Source organism: Schistocerca nitens, chromosome 2, assembly GCF_023898315.1.
Source record: "Schistocerca nitens isolate TAMUIC-IGC-003100 chromosome 2, iqSchNite1.1, whole genome shotgun sequence".
Taxonomy (NCBI): Eukaryota; Metazoa; Arthropoda; class Insecta; order Orthoptera; family Acrididae; genus Schistocerca; species Schistocerca nitens.
This window is the reverse complement of record NC_064615.1, coordinates 633,582,794-633,601,062: the sequence shown is the minus strand read 5'-3', so window position 1 is coordinate 633,601,062 and position 18,269 is coordinate 633,582,794. Positions and strand designations below refer to the sequence as shown.

Here is an 18,269-nt window from a genome sequence, read left to right as displayed (position 1 = left end):
ATATTTGAAATGTGTAAAAGGTGGTGGGTAGGAATTGCTAACTCAAACTGTATATCTTGTTTGCATTTTGGGGGAAAAATATATGGTGAAGTTTAGAGTACAAACAGATGTACAAATTAATTTGCAATATGAATGTAAAATGACTCATTCCACATCATGAAGATTTATCATGCAAAATGATCCTGGAACATGAAAGTAACTTTTTTTTTAAGACAGCATAGTTGTATGATGGAGATAAACAGCAATTAATTTACTTATAATCAATTATTCAAAATGACAGTCACAATTGCATTATTTATTTTGCCGCCAACCGGTTTCAACCCGCGATGGGGTCATCTTCAGGGCAATTTACACCATGTGGTCACTTGCTGGAGTCATCACCCTGCTTGTGCACGGTCGGTAACTATACACTGGCAGGGTGATGACTCCAACGAGCGACCAAATGGTTTAAATTGCCCTGAAGATAACCCCATCGCGGGTTGAAACCGGTTGGTGGCAAAATAAATAATGTGATTGTGACTGTCCTTTTGAATAACTGATGAAAGTAACTAACTAAATAACTCCATTTTAATAACTATCCAGCTGGACCCACAGGAATTTTACATATTACATTTCATTTACTGTACGGTTGTGAATAAAGGACATAGACACTATTCTTACATTTCAACTGTGGTTGCACTGCTCTGACAGCAAGAGAAAAAAAAGCGGCAAATTTTTAAAGTGCTATCAAATCAAGTCACTTACAAGAAATTTGAATTTGGGACTTTGATAAAAAATAATTTAGTGGTTTGGCATCGTGTGATGAAAATCTATAAGGCTGTAAGACTCTAATGTAAGTTTTTTCTAGAATGTCCTTTAGAATGGTACTTCCATCTCACAAAATGTTGAACATAAGACACATTAAATCAATAAAAATCATGATGGCAACAATATATATTTTGATGAGAAATGAAAACCTTTGTTTTAGAGTTAACCAGAATTTTTCAACCATCTACAAAGAATAAAATCAAATTATTAAAGAATCTGTAATAACACCAAGATACGACTGAGGTGACAGATGAGAGGGCGGAGTAGTAGGGGTGTACATACACTATGATTTATCACCTACTGTGCTACACACATCCAACAATAATGAAGATAAACAAGTGGAATATACGTTCATAGAGATCAAAACCCTTAACAGAAAATACCTGACAGTGTCCTTTACAAACTTCTTAAAGTAGCAGGTCCGCCTGCTTCGAAACTGCTGTTTTGTGTCTTGAATTCATATATGAGTACATAATTATACATGGTATAACTAACATATATTTTCTAGACAATAGACCTCCCATGTAAAATTTAAGTGGATGCTTATTTTTAAAACATGTTGCTACTTCAGGTTGCTCCTACCCATCAAGCAAACAGTAGTCACATTCTCGTAGATAGATTGCAATGAAATCTCCAAAGACTAAATTCATGCCTCTCAAGGCTCTGCACCTGGCATGTCTACTCATGACACAATTTTCATGATGTACTTGCTAGAATGTCCCTGAAAGAAACCACAACTGACTGCATACTGAGACTTTAAATGCATTAATTTATGTGAACTTGCAACTGAGGCGCAAGAAATAGTTTTGGGAGCATAATATATTCTCTTCTCAAACCTAAATGAAAAACTTCATGGATTTACTAATAAATTTACTCAATTATGTGACAAATATGTCCCCCAAAGACTAGAAAGGTAAGAAGGAAACCTGCACCTTGGTTCACAGAAGAATTAAAACAGCTCACGAAGCTCATAGATCACATATACAAACTGTGCCTATGCCTGAAAATGCAGTCAAGCTGTGAGAAATTCCAGACTCAGGCTTGCCCACACATTAACTGACAACAGAAATAGACCATCCATCCTACAGAACAACCTGCGTGGTCTTCGTATAGGCAAAGTAAAAGCTGCAGCCAAAGAACTGAACCGGTACTTCACAGTAACTACATCCACAAATGAAGTGGGGACTCATTGATTACTTCATCAGCGTAAATAGCTGTAGCCATTAAAAATTCTATCTAAAGCATATTACTTGAAATGCCATCAAAAAAGCCATCATGCTATTCACATCGGCATCTATTGGCCATGGTAGCACCACAGTCCAAATGATGATGCTTATTACTGACCCACTACTGCCCACTATAACAGATATTTTCAGTCACTCCTTAACCACAAGTGTTTTCCCTGAGGCTGGAAACAGGGGCTAGTTGAGCTACTACCTAAATGTATGTTGCCACACCACCCTTGTAGTGGGACGCGAAATTGAAGCGTCATCCATCCACCAGTGTCAGCCCAGTTTGCAGGTGAATATAAGTTTAATTTAGTGTTTTGTTTAAGTATTTTGTAATATTTGTAATGTTTGTGAGTTATCTAAAGTTTTGTATTTATTTTTATGTTTCATGTATGGAGAGGGTGGCGCAACAAACGGAGACAGCATCTTCACAGCTGGGACCAGAGAGAAAATTGCTGGCCACTATACGTCGCGGGTCGACAGCCAAAGAGCAACAGAAGATCCTGAAACTGAGTTGTTGCGTCATGCTTCTAAAAACTGAAAAAATAATAATTTGTAATGTTTCTACAACAATGACGTCTTAGAAAGTTTAATCATGTTGTAAATGTTCAGTTTTATCTTGTCAAGGCTCAGGTTCAAGTCTATACGTAGTATATATGAAGATAATAAACTAGTGTATACTACAAAAGTTTAAATACGTGTTCCGAGAATTAATTTATGAAGAATTATATTAAGGAAGAAGGATTACTGATTTATTTGACAAGATTATTAATTTTTGACAAAATTCATCACGAGTTTGAGGCTTAAAAGTTTATTCCATGTGGCTTTAATATTTATTAAAGCAGATAACTCACATCAATATAATTTCTGAGAAGAAACAAACGACATCTAAATTGAAAAAAGTTTGCGCAAACCAATTGGACTGAGTGACGTAATTCTGCGCATACGACTCAAAGGATGATGTTTTAATTACAGTTTCGTTCAAGAACCATTCAGAGACAACTTAAAAAAAGAGTTTGAATAATTTTGAAGTGTTTTGTAACTGACGTTGGTGACAAAGTCTGCACATGGTCATATGTCAAAAGAAAATCATTTATACAAAACTTACGTCGTTACACTACAGCCTCTGATTAGCAACCTATTTGCATTCTTCCTGCACTGTCCAAGGCATTAAAACACACGGTCCATGACCAGTTAACAAACTACATAACTACAAACAACCTACTAGGTGAATACCACTCACGTTTCTGTCAACATCGCAGCACATCGACCTTAATAAGGGTAACAATGACCTCAAGCTTGCCATGGATGCACAAGAGACAATTATCATTCACTTCTTAGACTTCAGCAAAGTCTCTGACACTGTCAACTTTGACATTTTACTTGCTGAGCTTTGCAGCCTAAATTTCTCTCAAAGTGCAGCGCAATGGTTTCGCTCATACCTGATGTCTCACCAGCACTGCATCATGTCCAGCAGCATGAAGCCACAATGTAGGCAGGTAGTAACAGTTGTCTTCTAGGGTTTGGTTAGGTCCTACTCTATTTCCATTGTATGTCAATAATGTGTGAGACGAATTGTCTACTGCAACTATCACATGTACCTTGAAGACCTCCAGTTGTATGTAAGAACAAAACCAATAAACCTGAAGAAAGCTATCAAGATTCTCAGTACCGAACTGTGTGCATTATCAAAATGGGTGCAGGATACTGGTTGATTAGTGCAGGCTAATTAGTCCACAGTATCAGGACTCCCTACCATATTTAACCCTAAATGGGACAAATATCAGCTTCTCTTCCTTACCAGAGAGTCCAGAAGTAATAACAGATGAAAATCTAAACTGAACTGAGCATATAACTGCAATGTGCAAGAAGGCAGCAGTACCCTGTGAAAATATAAAAACCTCTTCCCACATGACCTGAAAAAGAAACTTTTACAAACACTTCCAATTATTGATTACAGTAATGTTATCCTGTGCAATCTTTCTCAGGAAAGCTCACAGCACCTCAAAATGGTTATGTATACCTGTGTTCATTATATCTCTGATGTTTGACTCTTTGATCATATTTCACCATCACATGCACAGCCATTCTGGCTGTGTGCAGAAAATTGCAAAGATTTCCATACACTCTGTCTTCTCCACTCGCTAATCAACATACACTGTCCCCCATAGCTCTCCACAACGTTACCACTCATATGAACAACATGGCAGAAACATTCTTTCCCATCAAAGCAAAATCCTTTCTGCCTCACTTTATCATTCAGCGTCTTTCTCAGAGTCCTTCTTAGTAGTACGAACCTGATTGTGGGATGACCTCCAACATTATATTAGAGAACTGGATAACATCTTAAATTTCAGAAGAGAGTTAATGACGTATCTACTACAGCAACATAATGAGTACCACGCACTCATTACCCTTGTCCATCCTCCTTTCCAACCAGATCATCCTCATTTCCCAGTTATCTTAGCTGGTGGAATCTCCTTAAATTTCCTTTCCCCGGAACTCGCTATATCAGAAAATATCTATTTTGCAGACCCATAAATTCTTTTTATATCTGACATTATTATTATTATTATTAGTAGTAGTAGTAGTAGTAGCAGTAGCAGTAGCTGTAATAGCAGTGCTGCCAGTGTTAACTTATTAGCTCGTAGTCAGTATTATTGTCTCACTTTGTCACTATAGACACATAAACCATTTTAATACTATTTTTCATATTACAGTTCTTATTTCTTAGGTAACTATGATATAATGAAGGTACTGTATGTGTGAAATCCTGGTCCAGTGTAAGAGAGGGCCTGATGTCACTAATGAGATAAGGTTAAATGAATAAAACGTTCTCGGTTTTCAAGCCACGTCAATTCGAATAAAATCGTTGAGCTTTCGACGACCATCTCCGCCATCGTCGTCAGGAGTTCACTGACTGCAGGGGCAGCTACAGTTTCTCGCTTATATAGGCACAATGACATCATCAGCAGCCAATCAGATAGACCCAATGTGGCGCGCGCGCGTAAGTCGACCTGGGCAACTAGCGGAGCTATTGCCCGTGGCAGCACCGGTGACATCTGGTTTACCAGATGAAGTGGTGAAGAAATTAACGCCTCGTGCCACCAGACCTCCCAGGCTTATGGATTACCAAAGATACACAAGGAAAGTGTTCCTTTGAGGCCCATTGTTAGTGCAATCCGTTCGCCCACCTCCACATTTGCTAAACATCTGGCAGGATTATTAGCACCAAAATTGGGAAAATGTGAACACCATGTTGTCAACTCGCAGAAATTTGTTGAGGCACTCAAGAGAATGAAAACAGACCCAAATGACCTAATGGTTAGCCTGGACATTGTGTCACTTTTTGAAAGGGTGCCAATACAAGATACACTGGATCTTTTGGCCCAACATATTCCACCTGGAATCATTAAGCTGTTCCGTCACATCCTACACCACTGTCTCCAGCAGTCATAAATTTCTTCATGGAGCACTTTGAGGAGCAGGCTTTTCAAACTGTGACATTATGGCCGTCTTGCATTCTATGATACGTTGATGACACATTCCTGATATGGCCTCATGGTGAAGATACACTACAGCAGTTTGTCGATCACATGAATAGTGTCCACCCCCAAATTAAATTTACTGTCGAGATGGAGAAGTATGACAAGCTACCATTCTTGGATGTTTTGGTTGAGCGGAAGGCAGGAGGCTAGCTTGGTCATTCAGTGTACTGGAAACCAAAACACACTGATCGATACTTGAACACCAATAGTTTCCATCACCCTGTACACAAGAAAGCGGTTCATAGAGCCAAGACTATCTCTGATGATGACCACCTACAGTCTGAACTGCAGAACTTAATATGTGTTGTCGGGGAAAATTGATTCAGCAAAAGAGACATCGCAAACACTTTCAAGGGCTGCCGACAAAAGACACCTCATGAATCAGTGGAAGAGGCCAAACGGACTGCATTCCTGCCATACTGTGGAGCAACTAGCAGCAAGTCAGGACATCTGTTGCAGAAACATGGGCTAAGACCAGTGTTCCGGCCGGCCCCCAAGATACGAGATACGTTGCGCCCTGTTAAAGACGACATTGCTCATCGAGAGTCCAGCATGTATGGTGTACCCTGGGAATGTGGCAGCATGTATATCAGACAAATAATTTGCACAGTTGCAGAGCGTTGTACTGAGCACAAGCGCCATATAAAAGAAAGGGAGCTTGAAAAGTCAGCCATAGCAGAGCATTGCCTAGAAAACAGACATAAAATACAGTTCGAAGATACAAAAGTGTTGGCTCATGCATCTGCATATTGGGACTCTGTTATAAAGGAAGTGGCTGAGATTCATTTAAACAACAACAATTTCAACAGAGACCAGAGGTACACATTCAGCAGGATGGGCGTTGGACATCAAAAGAAAGCAAAGACAGAGGCGCGACGCGGGAGCAGCAGTTTCAAAAGTGGTGCCTGCCCCTGGCGCCACCTGACGTCGCCAATGCTGCCATGGGCAATAGCTCCCCTAGCTGCCCTGGTCGACTTAAGCGCAGGCGCCACATTGGGTTTATCTGATTGGCTGCTGATGATGTCATCATGCATATATAAGCGAGAAACCATAGCAGCCCCAGCAGTCAGTGAACTCCTGACGACAATGGTGGAGATGGTCATCGAAAGCTCGAGAGTTTTATTAAAGCTGATGCGGCTTGAAAACCGAGAACGTTTTATTCATGTATGCCGTCGCAAAAGACTCTGAGGACACAGAGATCAGGTTAAGTAAGTAAGTAAATTAAATAAAATCCAGAACAAATCTTAATGCTAGTCAGAGCTTCTGATCATTTAGACAAGTCTACATGCCACCCATAATTCACCTACAAGTGACGGGCCACACATACACAATTGTCGTTTTGTGTGTGTGTGTGTGTGTGTGTGTGTGTGTGTGTGTGTGTGTGTCATTTTAAGGAATCATTTTCAAACAGTTATGTCCAATTCCTGTAGTCATTCAGTGTTGATCAGCTTGATCATTTCATTGCTACTTCTGCAATTAAGTTTGACTCATCTGCTCTATAGCATTGGCATGTTTAATGTCACACCACATGATACAAGCAATCTGTGAACCAAAATCGCTAATTTACAACAAGGGAAAAGTGTAGCAGTACTGTTTAAGGTCACAGGAACAACCGAACAGAGACAGCGATAGGTTTCACTATATTAGAGATAAAAAAATACATCCTACTTTCAGAGAGGAAACTTAGCAAATTTTTTTACACAGCAAATGGAATATAAATGATATGTAAAACAAAAATGATATTAATGTCTCAAAAAAATCATTATTAATAAAGTTATGACATTTTCATAAGTGATATGTTTTAATAGACAACTGCCAAATCTTCATTTCTACCCATTACACATACAAGAACTACATGCATACATACCTCCAATTTCTGAGTCACAGGAACACTAAGTGATTCACGTAAGTCAACTACAGTTTCCGTTAAGCCTGTAAGATTGATAGCCTGATTAATATGAACAGAAAACTTAACAAGCACAAAATATGAGAATCAAGAAGACTATGCTTTCTCTAATAATCCAAAAAAGGCATCAAGTGATAAATTTATACAAATGTGAATGGTAGTAAAAATTAAGACTAAATTTGTATGAATTGTACTTAAAAGCTAAATGTAAGAAGAAATACCTGGAGTTGGGAAGGAGTAGGGGGTGGGGGTTGGCTGTGAGAGTTAAGTAATGTCCGTTACAGTCTTTGTGTTTGTTGTTAGCAATTCATACAGTTCATCATTATTATCTGCAGTTTTGTATTTCACAGCTTCTAAAATTAGAATGTGATTCAAAATGTCAGAGAACTCAACACAATTGCTGAGTGAGACTACTGTTACATGTTTTACTCTGTTCGCTTTTGTTCAGTTATCTTTGATCTTCCATGTAATCAGTAGGTTTTGAATTGTTTACAATTGTATGTTTCTTGCACAAATGTGAAATAAATTGCTTTTATTCACTGTATCAGTACACAAGTTTTTATTGTTGTTATTGAACCCACAAGAACATCCATTGTTGCGTACTTCTAGTAGATGCATATGCTGCTGCACTAATTGCTGTTCCAAAGGATACACAGTACTGCAATAATGTTAGTGAAAGAGGTACATTTTGATGATTTTCTGTAACTACAGTGACTTAGCTGCAATTAGGTTTTAACAACCTACACTAGGTTTGGTTAACCATGCACTCCAGTGTCTTTCTTATACAGCTTGTGAGACTAATGCTACAATTACTACAAGGGTTAGTCCAATCCTTTCCTGGTTTTAAAATACAGAGTGAAATGGGTTCTTTCCATGAGGCATGATATATTCCTGTCACCCAAATTTCATTAAAAATCTGAAAGAGGACCTTCTTTGACTGCAAGGTTTACTGTTCCAGCATGTGTTTGTTATCAGGTCATGACCAGACACACTATTATGAGCTACTGACAATGCTGGATCCAGCTCCCACAGAGACCAAGACCAACCCCCTCCTGTGCTACATGATTATGACAGAAAGCTGAATCATGGCAAGAATTGGGCATAAAGTCCTACAGGATTCAGCCATTGTCTGAGCAATGTCTCTCTGCTATCAGCAGTCATGAGTTCTGCCAGGGAATTCTTCCTATTGGCATCCCACACTTTGCTTGCATGAGTGGACCTATTGATGGAGTTCAGGAACCAGTGGCGCCGACTTGGGGGCGGGCAAGGTACTTTGTGCCCCCCCCACCGCACCATTCAAACATGCATTTCTCACCGCTCTCTCCCCCTTCCTCATCCTTTCTTGGGAAATTTGTTAAAACTTGCACATACATTTTTGCATAATAGTATGTAATGATTATGAAGGAAAAAATTACCGATTTTACGAGCTATTGCGTATTCCCTTCTGCTACTCCTCCAACCTCTGCATATGATGAACTGTCGTGACAGGGTTTGTCCCCTGCATCTGTACTATTCACACACTTTTACTGTACGGAGGTATGGGGGGAACGAAAGCTCACCATGAGCTCGCAGTGCTTTGGCTGCTAGGACGAGGTCCACTTCCTCCCACAGCAGCCTGCTGGCAGCTTGTAAAAGAAACTAATGAGCAATAGTGACACCGAATTTGATGGTGATAGCTAGAAGGACTAGGTAACGTTAAAGACTCTTCATTCATTTTTGTAAATTCTATTGACAATCACTAGGTGCAACGCCACACAAATCAGGACAAGCTCCAGGGATTTTGCCACCCTGCGCAAACATGTCAAGCCCCCGCCCCCCCCCCCTCTTCCTTTTCCAACATGGTCATCTTTTCCCACAATATATTTCATACATGACACCTTATTTTCACGTATCACACTCATTCGTCTCTTTGTTGTGAATATGTCTTTAAGACCAAAGCAGCAGTCAGTGATACGTTTACAGTGCAATACATTTTAAGCCATTTTTGTTGGAGGAAACGTTTCTTTCATAAATCGGAGCACACTGTTTCTGTACCATAGGTAATTTTCAATAAGACCCTTGATTTTATAAATAATTTGTATTTCCAATTTATTCTCACATACCTTCATTTACGCAAGATGGATTTGCCGCCCCCAGAAATCTGCCGCCCTGGGCAATGGCACGGTTCACCCCCCCCCCCCCCCGCCCCCTCCCTAGAGCCGGCCCTGACAATAATCAACAGTATTGTTACATGGCTACTCCTTGTTAGAAGCACAGTACTGTTACACAGGCCATAGCTAATGTTGGCAGTGAATGCAAATATTCTGGAGCTGGGCATCGCCAGTGGTCAGTTAGTCTTACTGTGACTCAGTTCAGTAGTTGTTAATCTTTCATCCCTTCCTGTCCAGTTTGAAATGGACAAGTTTATAATTAGGAAGAAATGTGACAATGTAGCAAGTGTTAGCGATGGTGAAGCTAGACCCAGTGTTAGTGGTGCTGTGTGTAACAACGAAGACACGGATAGTGATGGTACTGTGGCGGTGACAAAAAACACTGTTCCCAGAAAAAAACAACTCTGTTATCAGCCCTCTTGGAAACAGCAATTTGTATGGATCGATTACAATAAGGTAAAAGACGTTACTTTTTGCAAATTTTGCAGACAAATGTTTGAAGAAAAACGTTTTCAGTTTTCTCACAAAACGGAAAAAAATTTCATGGAAACTGGTTTTTCAAACTGAAAGAAAGGGGTAGAAAAGTTGAAAGCGCATGAAGCATTGGGCTGCCACAGAGAAGCTGTACTGAAATTCAAATCCTTAAAATCGAATGTCAATGTATTTAGCCAGATTTCCAAAGAAAAACTGACACAAATGAAAGAAAACTGAGCTTGTTTACTAAAAATCATATCTTCCCTCCGTTATTTAGCAGTGCAGGGGCTGCAATACGTGGGCATACTGATGAAACAAGTAACTTTGACAATTTATTACGCCTTCGATGTGAAGATAACCAGCTACTTTTAATGTGGCTACAGTGAGAAACTTACAAATGGACATCCCATGATGCGCAAAACGAAATTTTGGCCATTTTAAGTCATACACTTCTTACAAAATTATTGGAGGATATCAAGAGTGCAGAGTATTTTGCAATAACAGCAGATGAAACAACAGACATAGCCACCAAAGAGCAATTTAGTATGCGTATAAGATTTGTTGATGCTTTGCTAGAGATAGAAGAATATTTTTTAGGGCTATACTCAATACAAAGTACCACAGCTAAGGCTCTGTTTGATATTATTATCAACATTTTAAGATGATTTGATTTGCCTATATCTAATTGTAGGAGCCAATGCTTTGATGGTTCAGCTAAAATGGCTGGATTATATAATGGTGTCCAGGCAAAGTTTATGGAAATGGAGAAGAGAGCTATGTTTGTGCACTGTCTTGCACACTGTTTAAATCTTCCAGAATGTCGAAATGCACTGAATGTTACGAAGGACTCAATACATTTTGTGAGAGATTGACCTAAAAGATTAGATCTTTTTGCTCACCTGAAGGCAGATGCCTCTACAAATTTGAAACCACTCTGTCCTACAAGGTGGGCCGTAAGATACTTGGCAATGTCTTCAGTTTTGTCCAACTACACAGAACTTCAGGAATTTTTTCTAAATATTTCAAGAAATGACAATTCAGACACTGGGGCCACAGCAAACGGCTTTTTGATTAATATGCAGACATATGATTTCTTTTTCATGTTATCACTTTTGGTAAAACTGTTTGGTCACTTTGATACCGTAAACATAGCACTACAGAGGAAATCTCTACACTTAGAGGTGGCCAATAAGATGATTTTCACTCTTGTAACTTCTATTAAATTTATGAGAAACAATTTTGAATCATTCTGGGATGAAGTAACTTCAAAATATCAAGATATGGAGGTGGCCAATAAGATGATTTCCACTCTTGTAACTTCTATTAAATTTATGAGAAACAATTTTGAATCATTCTGGGATGAAGTAACTTCAAAATATCAAGATATGGATGTTGATTCTCCAAAATTACCCCGTAGAAGAAAAGCCCCTAAGAAATACAATGACTCCATCAATTCATCTGTAGAAACATTCACTGAAGTATGTGACAAACATAGAATATTGTATTATCAAACAATGGATACATCCATCAGCTTCTTGGAATCATGGTTCAAAACTCAATCATTCATGTTTGTAAATCAAACTGAACAATTTCTTCTTGGTGATAAACATTCATTCGATATTTTATCTTTCTACGAATCAGATATAGACAAAGAACGCTTACTTCTTCACCAAAGGCTGTTTCATGAGATTATCCAAAGTAGTGATTCTGCGAATATTATTTCGTTGGATGACATAGTGAAATACCTAAAACAGGAAAAGCACCTGTTTGACCTACTGCCTGAACTAGTGAAATTCATATGTGTAGTGCTGATGATTCCGGTAACGTCTTGCACCGCTGAGTGATCGTTTTCTTGTCTGCAGAGGGTGAAAACGTATCTTTGTTCTATAATGAGGCAGGATCATCTTAATGCCATCGCAATTCTCAATGCCCATAGATATGAATCGATGAAACTGGACCTTGATGCCATATGTGATGAGTTCATATGCAGGAATGATCTGAGTACGAGTACATTTGCCATCAAAAATTAAGGTATGTTTCTTCAACTTTATTTATGTATTTGTTTTGTACCACTACTGACCTATACTCTGACTGAAATGACATTGTGATTGACGTTTCAGCGAGTCGAGGGATAGGGGCTAGTTGCCAGCCAATCGTAGTTTGCATGATTTTCAGCTGTTTGCATTTTTCATTATCCTCACAATCTTTTTTTGTTTCTTGAAAGTTGTTATGCTGTGAGGGAAATTTCCCAAGAATATGATGTCATAACTCAAAAGGGAAAGTATGCGTGCATAATACACCTCTCTCCTTCAGTACTTGCATTGTTCCATATAATTCTCATTGCATAGGTCATTTTAGATAGCTTAGAAATTAAGAATGTGATGTGGGAATTCCATTTCAGATTGTCTTGTAAGTAAACAAAGCAATTTTGTTTCAGTGACACTTAATTTTTTGGTTTTCCAAAGAAATATTTGGTTTTAATGGATTTTAAATTTTGCTGTGTGTGGAATTGTATAGTGGCAGTTTTTTATATATATATATATATATATATATATATATATATATATATTAAGGGTTAATCAGTAGCTTATTCCTCACAAACCGCTCTGAAATCTTTTCATTTGTGACTTCAGCGTACAGCCTAAGAGCCATTCTATTTCCACCTTGAATCAATACACTGGTGTCATCTGCAAATAGGACTGGTTTGGAGTGTCGAACATGTAGATGATGGAAAGGCAAAGTTACCTGTCAAATGTAGTACCTAATAAAATGATTCTTGCCCCCCCCCCCCCCCCCCAAAAAAAATAAATAAATAAATAAATAAAAATTAAAAAAGTAAAATAAAAAAATATTTCAAGTTGGCGCCTCTGTCAGGAACTGTTGCTAAGGTCTCTGCCTGTTCTCTCAAATTATCCTCTAAGCATACACCGCCACTAAGCAGTGTCCACAAGGTTTGGTGAGCAGAACGAGAGGTCCATGGCTGTAGGTGAACCTGTAATGGTGCTGGAATACATAGCTTGATCCACATTCAGCATGATGATGTCTTTTCAGTTCATGAGAGATCCTCAAGTATTTCACCCCAGGGGTAACTGGTGTTGGACCTTCATGGTGCACTCCCACATTTGACTATCAATTACATTGTTATTTTGATTGAGGTACAGGAAGAAATAAAAACCATGCTCGTGTGAAAAATCATACCTTGTTGTTCTTCCAGTGCCATTATTTGTGCTGTATACAGTAATGACTGAAGGTCAGCTCCTGTAAAGCCTGGTGACTTCTGAGCTATCTTTGAAAGGTCCACATCATCAGAAAGTTCAACTTTCCGGCTGAGAACTTTTAATATTGATAAACGATCTTCCTAAAAATAAAAACAAATATATTTGTATTTAGAGTTCTCATGCCTGCATAAAAGTAGTTTGCTCAAATGTAATAAATATTCATAAGATTCTATTAAGGAGACATTCACAAACCATGTAAAATAGATAATGCTGGCTTGAAGACAAAGTAGTGAATCAAAATCCATTGTGTCCAATTGTCTTTTATTTTATTCCAAATATCATATGTCAGAATGACTACTGTGTGATATGACATTATGAAGGATGTGGTTTTACCAATGGTCTGAACTTCACAGGGAAGTTCTTGGGACCAAAAGAGGAGAACCCTGCATAAACAGTCCAAAAATTCTCCTACTTCTAAACAATAACCCTTGATATGTTTGAATAACACTTTTTCAATATGTCTTTCATCATTATCTTTCCAAAATATGTTATCTTGTTATATGTGATAGTTACATCACCACGCATACAGACTTCACATGAATCAAGACCCATTTTATCAAGTTGGAGCATAAGTTTGTAGCACTTTTGTTTTGCATGTTGGTACTCTGGTTGTTATGGATTTATTTATTGATTGTCATATTTTATTTGTAGTTCACTGCTCCTGAGTTTACATATTGTCATTCTGTCATCTGAAGATAGTGGCTTGAGTTTTGGATGCTATAAAACGGAGTGCTAAGTGGAGAAATAAGAATATTTCCAACATACTCTTCTGTCTGAGTTCAGTAGAGGGGTGATAGTAGTGGAGGCAGCCAGGAACATTTGCGCCATGTATGAGGATAATGCCATTGTACAAAGCATGGCAAGAAATTTGTTTTCTTGTTTTAAAGAGGATCATTTTGCCATTAGTGACTCTCCATGTAAGGCCTTTGGGCTTTGATGAAGAGTGTTTAAACACTTTCATCCACTTTTATCCACATTAGTGTACTCGAGAACTTGCAAATGTGATGAACTGTGATCATTCCACTACTGTAGGACATTTGCAGGCAATGTGGTGGATTCAAAAATTGGGTGTATGGGTACCGCATGCTCTAAACCAAATCACAAAAATCAGTGGGTAGCCAAATGTGCGCCTCTGCTTGCTTGTCATCAATTGGCTCATGAACAACACCAACCACACCTACCCTGTATCATTAATGGTGGTGAGAACTGGTGTCTTCATCCTAACGTAAGGAAAAGAAAGGAAGGTTTGAGCCCAAACAAAGCAGTGATTCCACGTAAAAAGACCTTGTGCATCCACAAAACACAATGTTATGCATCTGATGAAACAGTGATGGTGCAGTGTACTATGAATTGCTTCCCTGAAGTGTAACCATCATGGCTGACATTTTTTCAACAGCTGAGATGTCTTGCAGACACAGTCCAAGAACAACAACCAGGTAGACTGCATAAAGTATGCTGTTCAAAGATAACACTCGCCTGCATTCTGCTGAACTGACAAAAGACACTATACAGGAGTTTGGCTGGGAAGTCATTCTGCACCCACCTTATTCATCTGATCTTGTACCCTCAAATTTTCACCTTCACTCTCTATTGAACAACCTTTAAGGAACTTCCTTTCCCTACGAAAATGCGCTCGCAACATGGCACAAAGAGTTCTTCACATCAAAACAACATGATTTCTACAGTTGAGGAATCAAGAAGTTAGCCCAGCATTAACAGACTGTTGTAAACAGCAAAGGAGAATATATTATTGATGACTAACATCTCTGTTATGTGTATCTGTTGTGTTTATTAAACTTATGGAAAAATGTAATGAACTTCCGCACCACCCCAACACATGTAAAATATAAGACTAAGTTCTCATTTACTCACATATTAAGTTTAAAATAGAGTTTCATAGTAATTTTGCCAATTGCAAAGAAACTAGTCATTGAGTGAATATAAAAAAAATGAAATCTGTAACTTTGGATGGTTTTCCATTGTACTGATTAACAGAAGTTGTTGACATACAATTACTCTCGTATGCTGGAAGTTCATACTTAAAAATTTAACACACAATACATAAATCATATGCATCATAAATAGACTCTGGATCATCTGCAGTGGAAGAATCCGTCGATGCCATAGTCAGTTCATTTCCCATGACAGATTTCTTTACATGCAAGTTATTTGCAGTAGCTGAAGCGTCTTCACAATGCACTTGACATTTGTCTGAAGTGCCACACTGTCTTGCAAAGAAGTGCTTCATTGTCAGCTGTATAGTCTGCTTTGCCAGTTGATTATACAACTCTTTGTAACATTTAGGAGAATGTTCAACTTCTCTCTTCACTACTGTACTCCTTACTCATTCAGGATCACTGTTGTTCAAAAACCGTCATTGCGGCATCAGTCACTCTAAAGGCATTGGCCATTTTCTTCATTGTCAGCTTCCTAACAGGAGGAACTTCCTCAACTTCAGCCTCTTCTTTATTACTGTTCTCACTGAAAACTATCAATCTTCACTGGTCAGGTTCTTAGAATGTGAGATTAAGTCACATATTCTCTTCACAGACATCAGTGAAATCAAACTGTTGTGCCATGTCCACAATGTGTCTCATTGCAACAGTGAAATCACTGACCACTTCATCTTTTAGCATTGACACAGCATGGGGCCACAGTTTCCTCCATACACCATTCATACATTTTGGAGTGATGTCAGTCCATGTGTCTCTAGTAACATTCTATCACCATCTAAATATTAAACTGCCACCAAAAAATCTTCACTGTAACTTTGTCATTTGAATCACATTCTTCCATGAGACTGGAGACAGTTTTATTCAGATAGTAAACCTTAAATTTAAAAATAACTCTCTGGTCCATGGGTTCCAGGATAGATGTAGTGTTAGGCGGGAGAAACAGGACTTCACAGTTTTTATTAGAATCAGTAATGAAAAGTGGGTGGCTGCGGCATTATCAAGGTGGAGAAAAATTTTGAAAGAGATTTTTTCCTTTCTCATAGAAGATCTTCATTTCTCTATTCAGTACAGCAACAAAATGGTCATATTTTAGTAGAAGTTCTCAAACCTTTTTTATTCCTTTTAATGACCTAGAATTTTAAGAGTGGCAGATCATAAGGGGTTTTAATTTTCAGTCACTTGCAATATTTCCTTCAAAAAGAAGGGGGCATAATCCTTGGCAGTCTTGAAACCAGAAGTCGTTTTTTCTTCAACAAAAATGAAGATGGGTTTATTTCCAAAGCAAAGTAAGCACATTTGATCAAGGTTGAAAACTTGCTTCACAGTGTAGCCTTTTCCTGTCAATTTCCTTAAATCTCTTTTCAAATTCCTCAGCTCCAACTTCATCTGCTGCAACTGCCTCTACTCTGTTTTAATGGTGTGAAAGCCAAAACGATACCTGAAGGAATCAAACCAACCTGAGGTGGACGAGAAAGTTGTTGGATCATGCTCTTCTTTCATCAAATCTGCATACAAGCTGTTGGTTTTAGCTTGAACAGCTGCTCCAGAGAGAGGCATGTGCTTTTGGTTGTGGGTGGTGCTCAGCTCAATGGCTTCGAATTTTTTCATTCTTTCCATCACCTCCAAGTGCGATTTGTTCACTCTAGTCACATTTGAAATAGCCAAAGATTGAGCAGTTTTTCATACTGACTCCACAGTATGACAAATAGTTCTCACAATGGATTCACTACTGCTAGCAGCAACACCAGTGCATGATGGGAGTGTCAACTGGCTGGGGGTATGGAGGAGTCTGGGGTGGGTAGGGGGATGGATAGTATGGTGGGGGATGGACAGTGAAGTGGGGAGAGGGAGGGGGAGGGGGGGGGGGGCAGGGAAGTAGCGGAAAAGGAGAGAAGTAAAAAGACTGAGTGTGACACTGGAATGACGGCTGTATAGTGCTGGAATGGGAACAGGGAAGAGGCTGGATGGATGAGGACACTAACTAACAAAAGTTGAGGCAAGGAGGGTTATGAGAACATAGGATGTATTGAAACTTCCTGGCAGATTAAAACTGCGTGCCCAACCGAGACTCGAACTCGGGACCTTTGCCTTTCACGGGCAAGTGCTCTACCATCTGAGCTACTGAAGCACGACTCATGCCCGGTACTCACAGCTTTACTTCTGCCAGTATCTCGTCTCCTACCTTCCAAACTTTACAGAAGCTCTCCCGAGTTCGAGTCTCGGTCAGGCACACAGTTTTAATCTGCCAGGAAGTTTCATATCAGCGCACACTGCGCTGCAGAGTGAAAATCTCATTCTGGAAACATCCCCCAGGCTGTGGCTAAGCCATGTCTCCGCTATATCCTTTCTTTCAGGAGTGCTAGTTCTGCAAGGTTCGCAGGAGAGCTTCTGTAAAGTTTGGAAGGTAGGAGACGAGATACTGGCAGAAGTAAAGCTGTGAGTACTGGGCGTGAGTCGTGCTTCGGTAGCTCAGATGGTAGAGCACTTGCCCGCGAAAGGCAAAGGTCCCGAGTTCGAGTCTCGGTCGGGCACACAGTTTTAATCTGCCAGGAAGTTTCATATCAGCACATCTCCGCTGCAGAGTGAAAATCTCATTCTGGAAACATCCCCCAGGCTGTGGCTAATCCATGTCTCCGCTATATTCTTTCTTTCAGAAGTGCTAGTTCTGCAAGGTTCGCAGGAGAGCTTCTGTAAAGTTTGGAAGGTAGGAGACGAGATACTGGCAGAAGTAAAGCTGTGAGTAAAAGGCGTGAGTCGTGCTTCGGTAGCTCAGACGGTAGAGCACTTGCCCGCGAAAGGCAAAGGTCCCGAGTTCGAGTCTCGGTCGGGCACACAGTTTTAATCTGCCAGGAAGTTTCATATCAGTGTACACTCCGCTGCAGAGTGAAAATCTCATTCTAGGATGTATTGCAGGGAAAATTC

General features: G+C 39.3%; 1 protein-coding gene across 3 annotated transcripts in view; it reads right to left on the bottom strand.

Annotated features, from left to right (window-relative positions):
• Positions 1 to 18,269, bottom strand: part of LOC126236747 (peroxisome biogenesis factor 1) — a 404,197-nt gene that overhangs the window by 113,152 nt on the left and 272,776 nt on the right. For all 3 annotated transcript variants that reach the window (XR_007544978.1, XM_049946282.1, XM_049946283.1), the window contains 2 exons: positions 13,313 to 13,472; positions 7,452 to 7,516 (listed from right to left, as the gene is read on the bottom strand). Coding sequence is in view for 2 of the 3 variants with exons in the window: in XM_049946282.1 (XP_049802239.1) it covers positions 7,452 to 7,516; positions 13,313 to 13,472 (225 nt within the window). In the remaining variant the exon portion in view is untranslated. The remainder of the gene's footprint in view (positions 1 to 7,451; positions 7,517 to 13,312; positions 13,473 to 18,269) is intronic.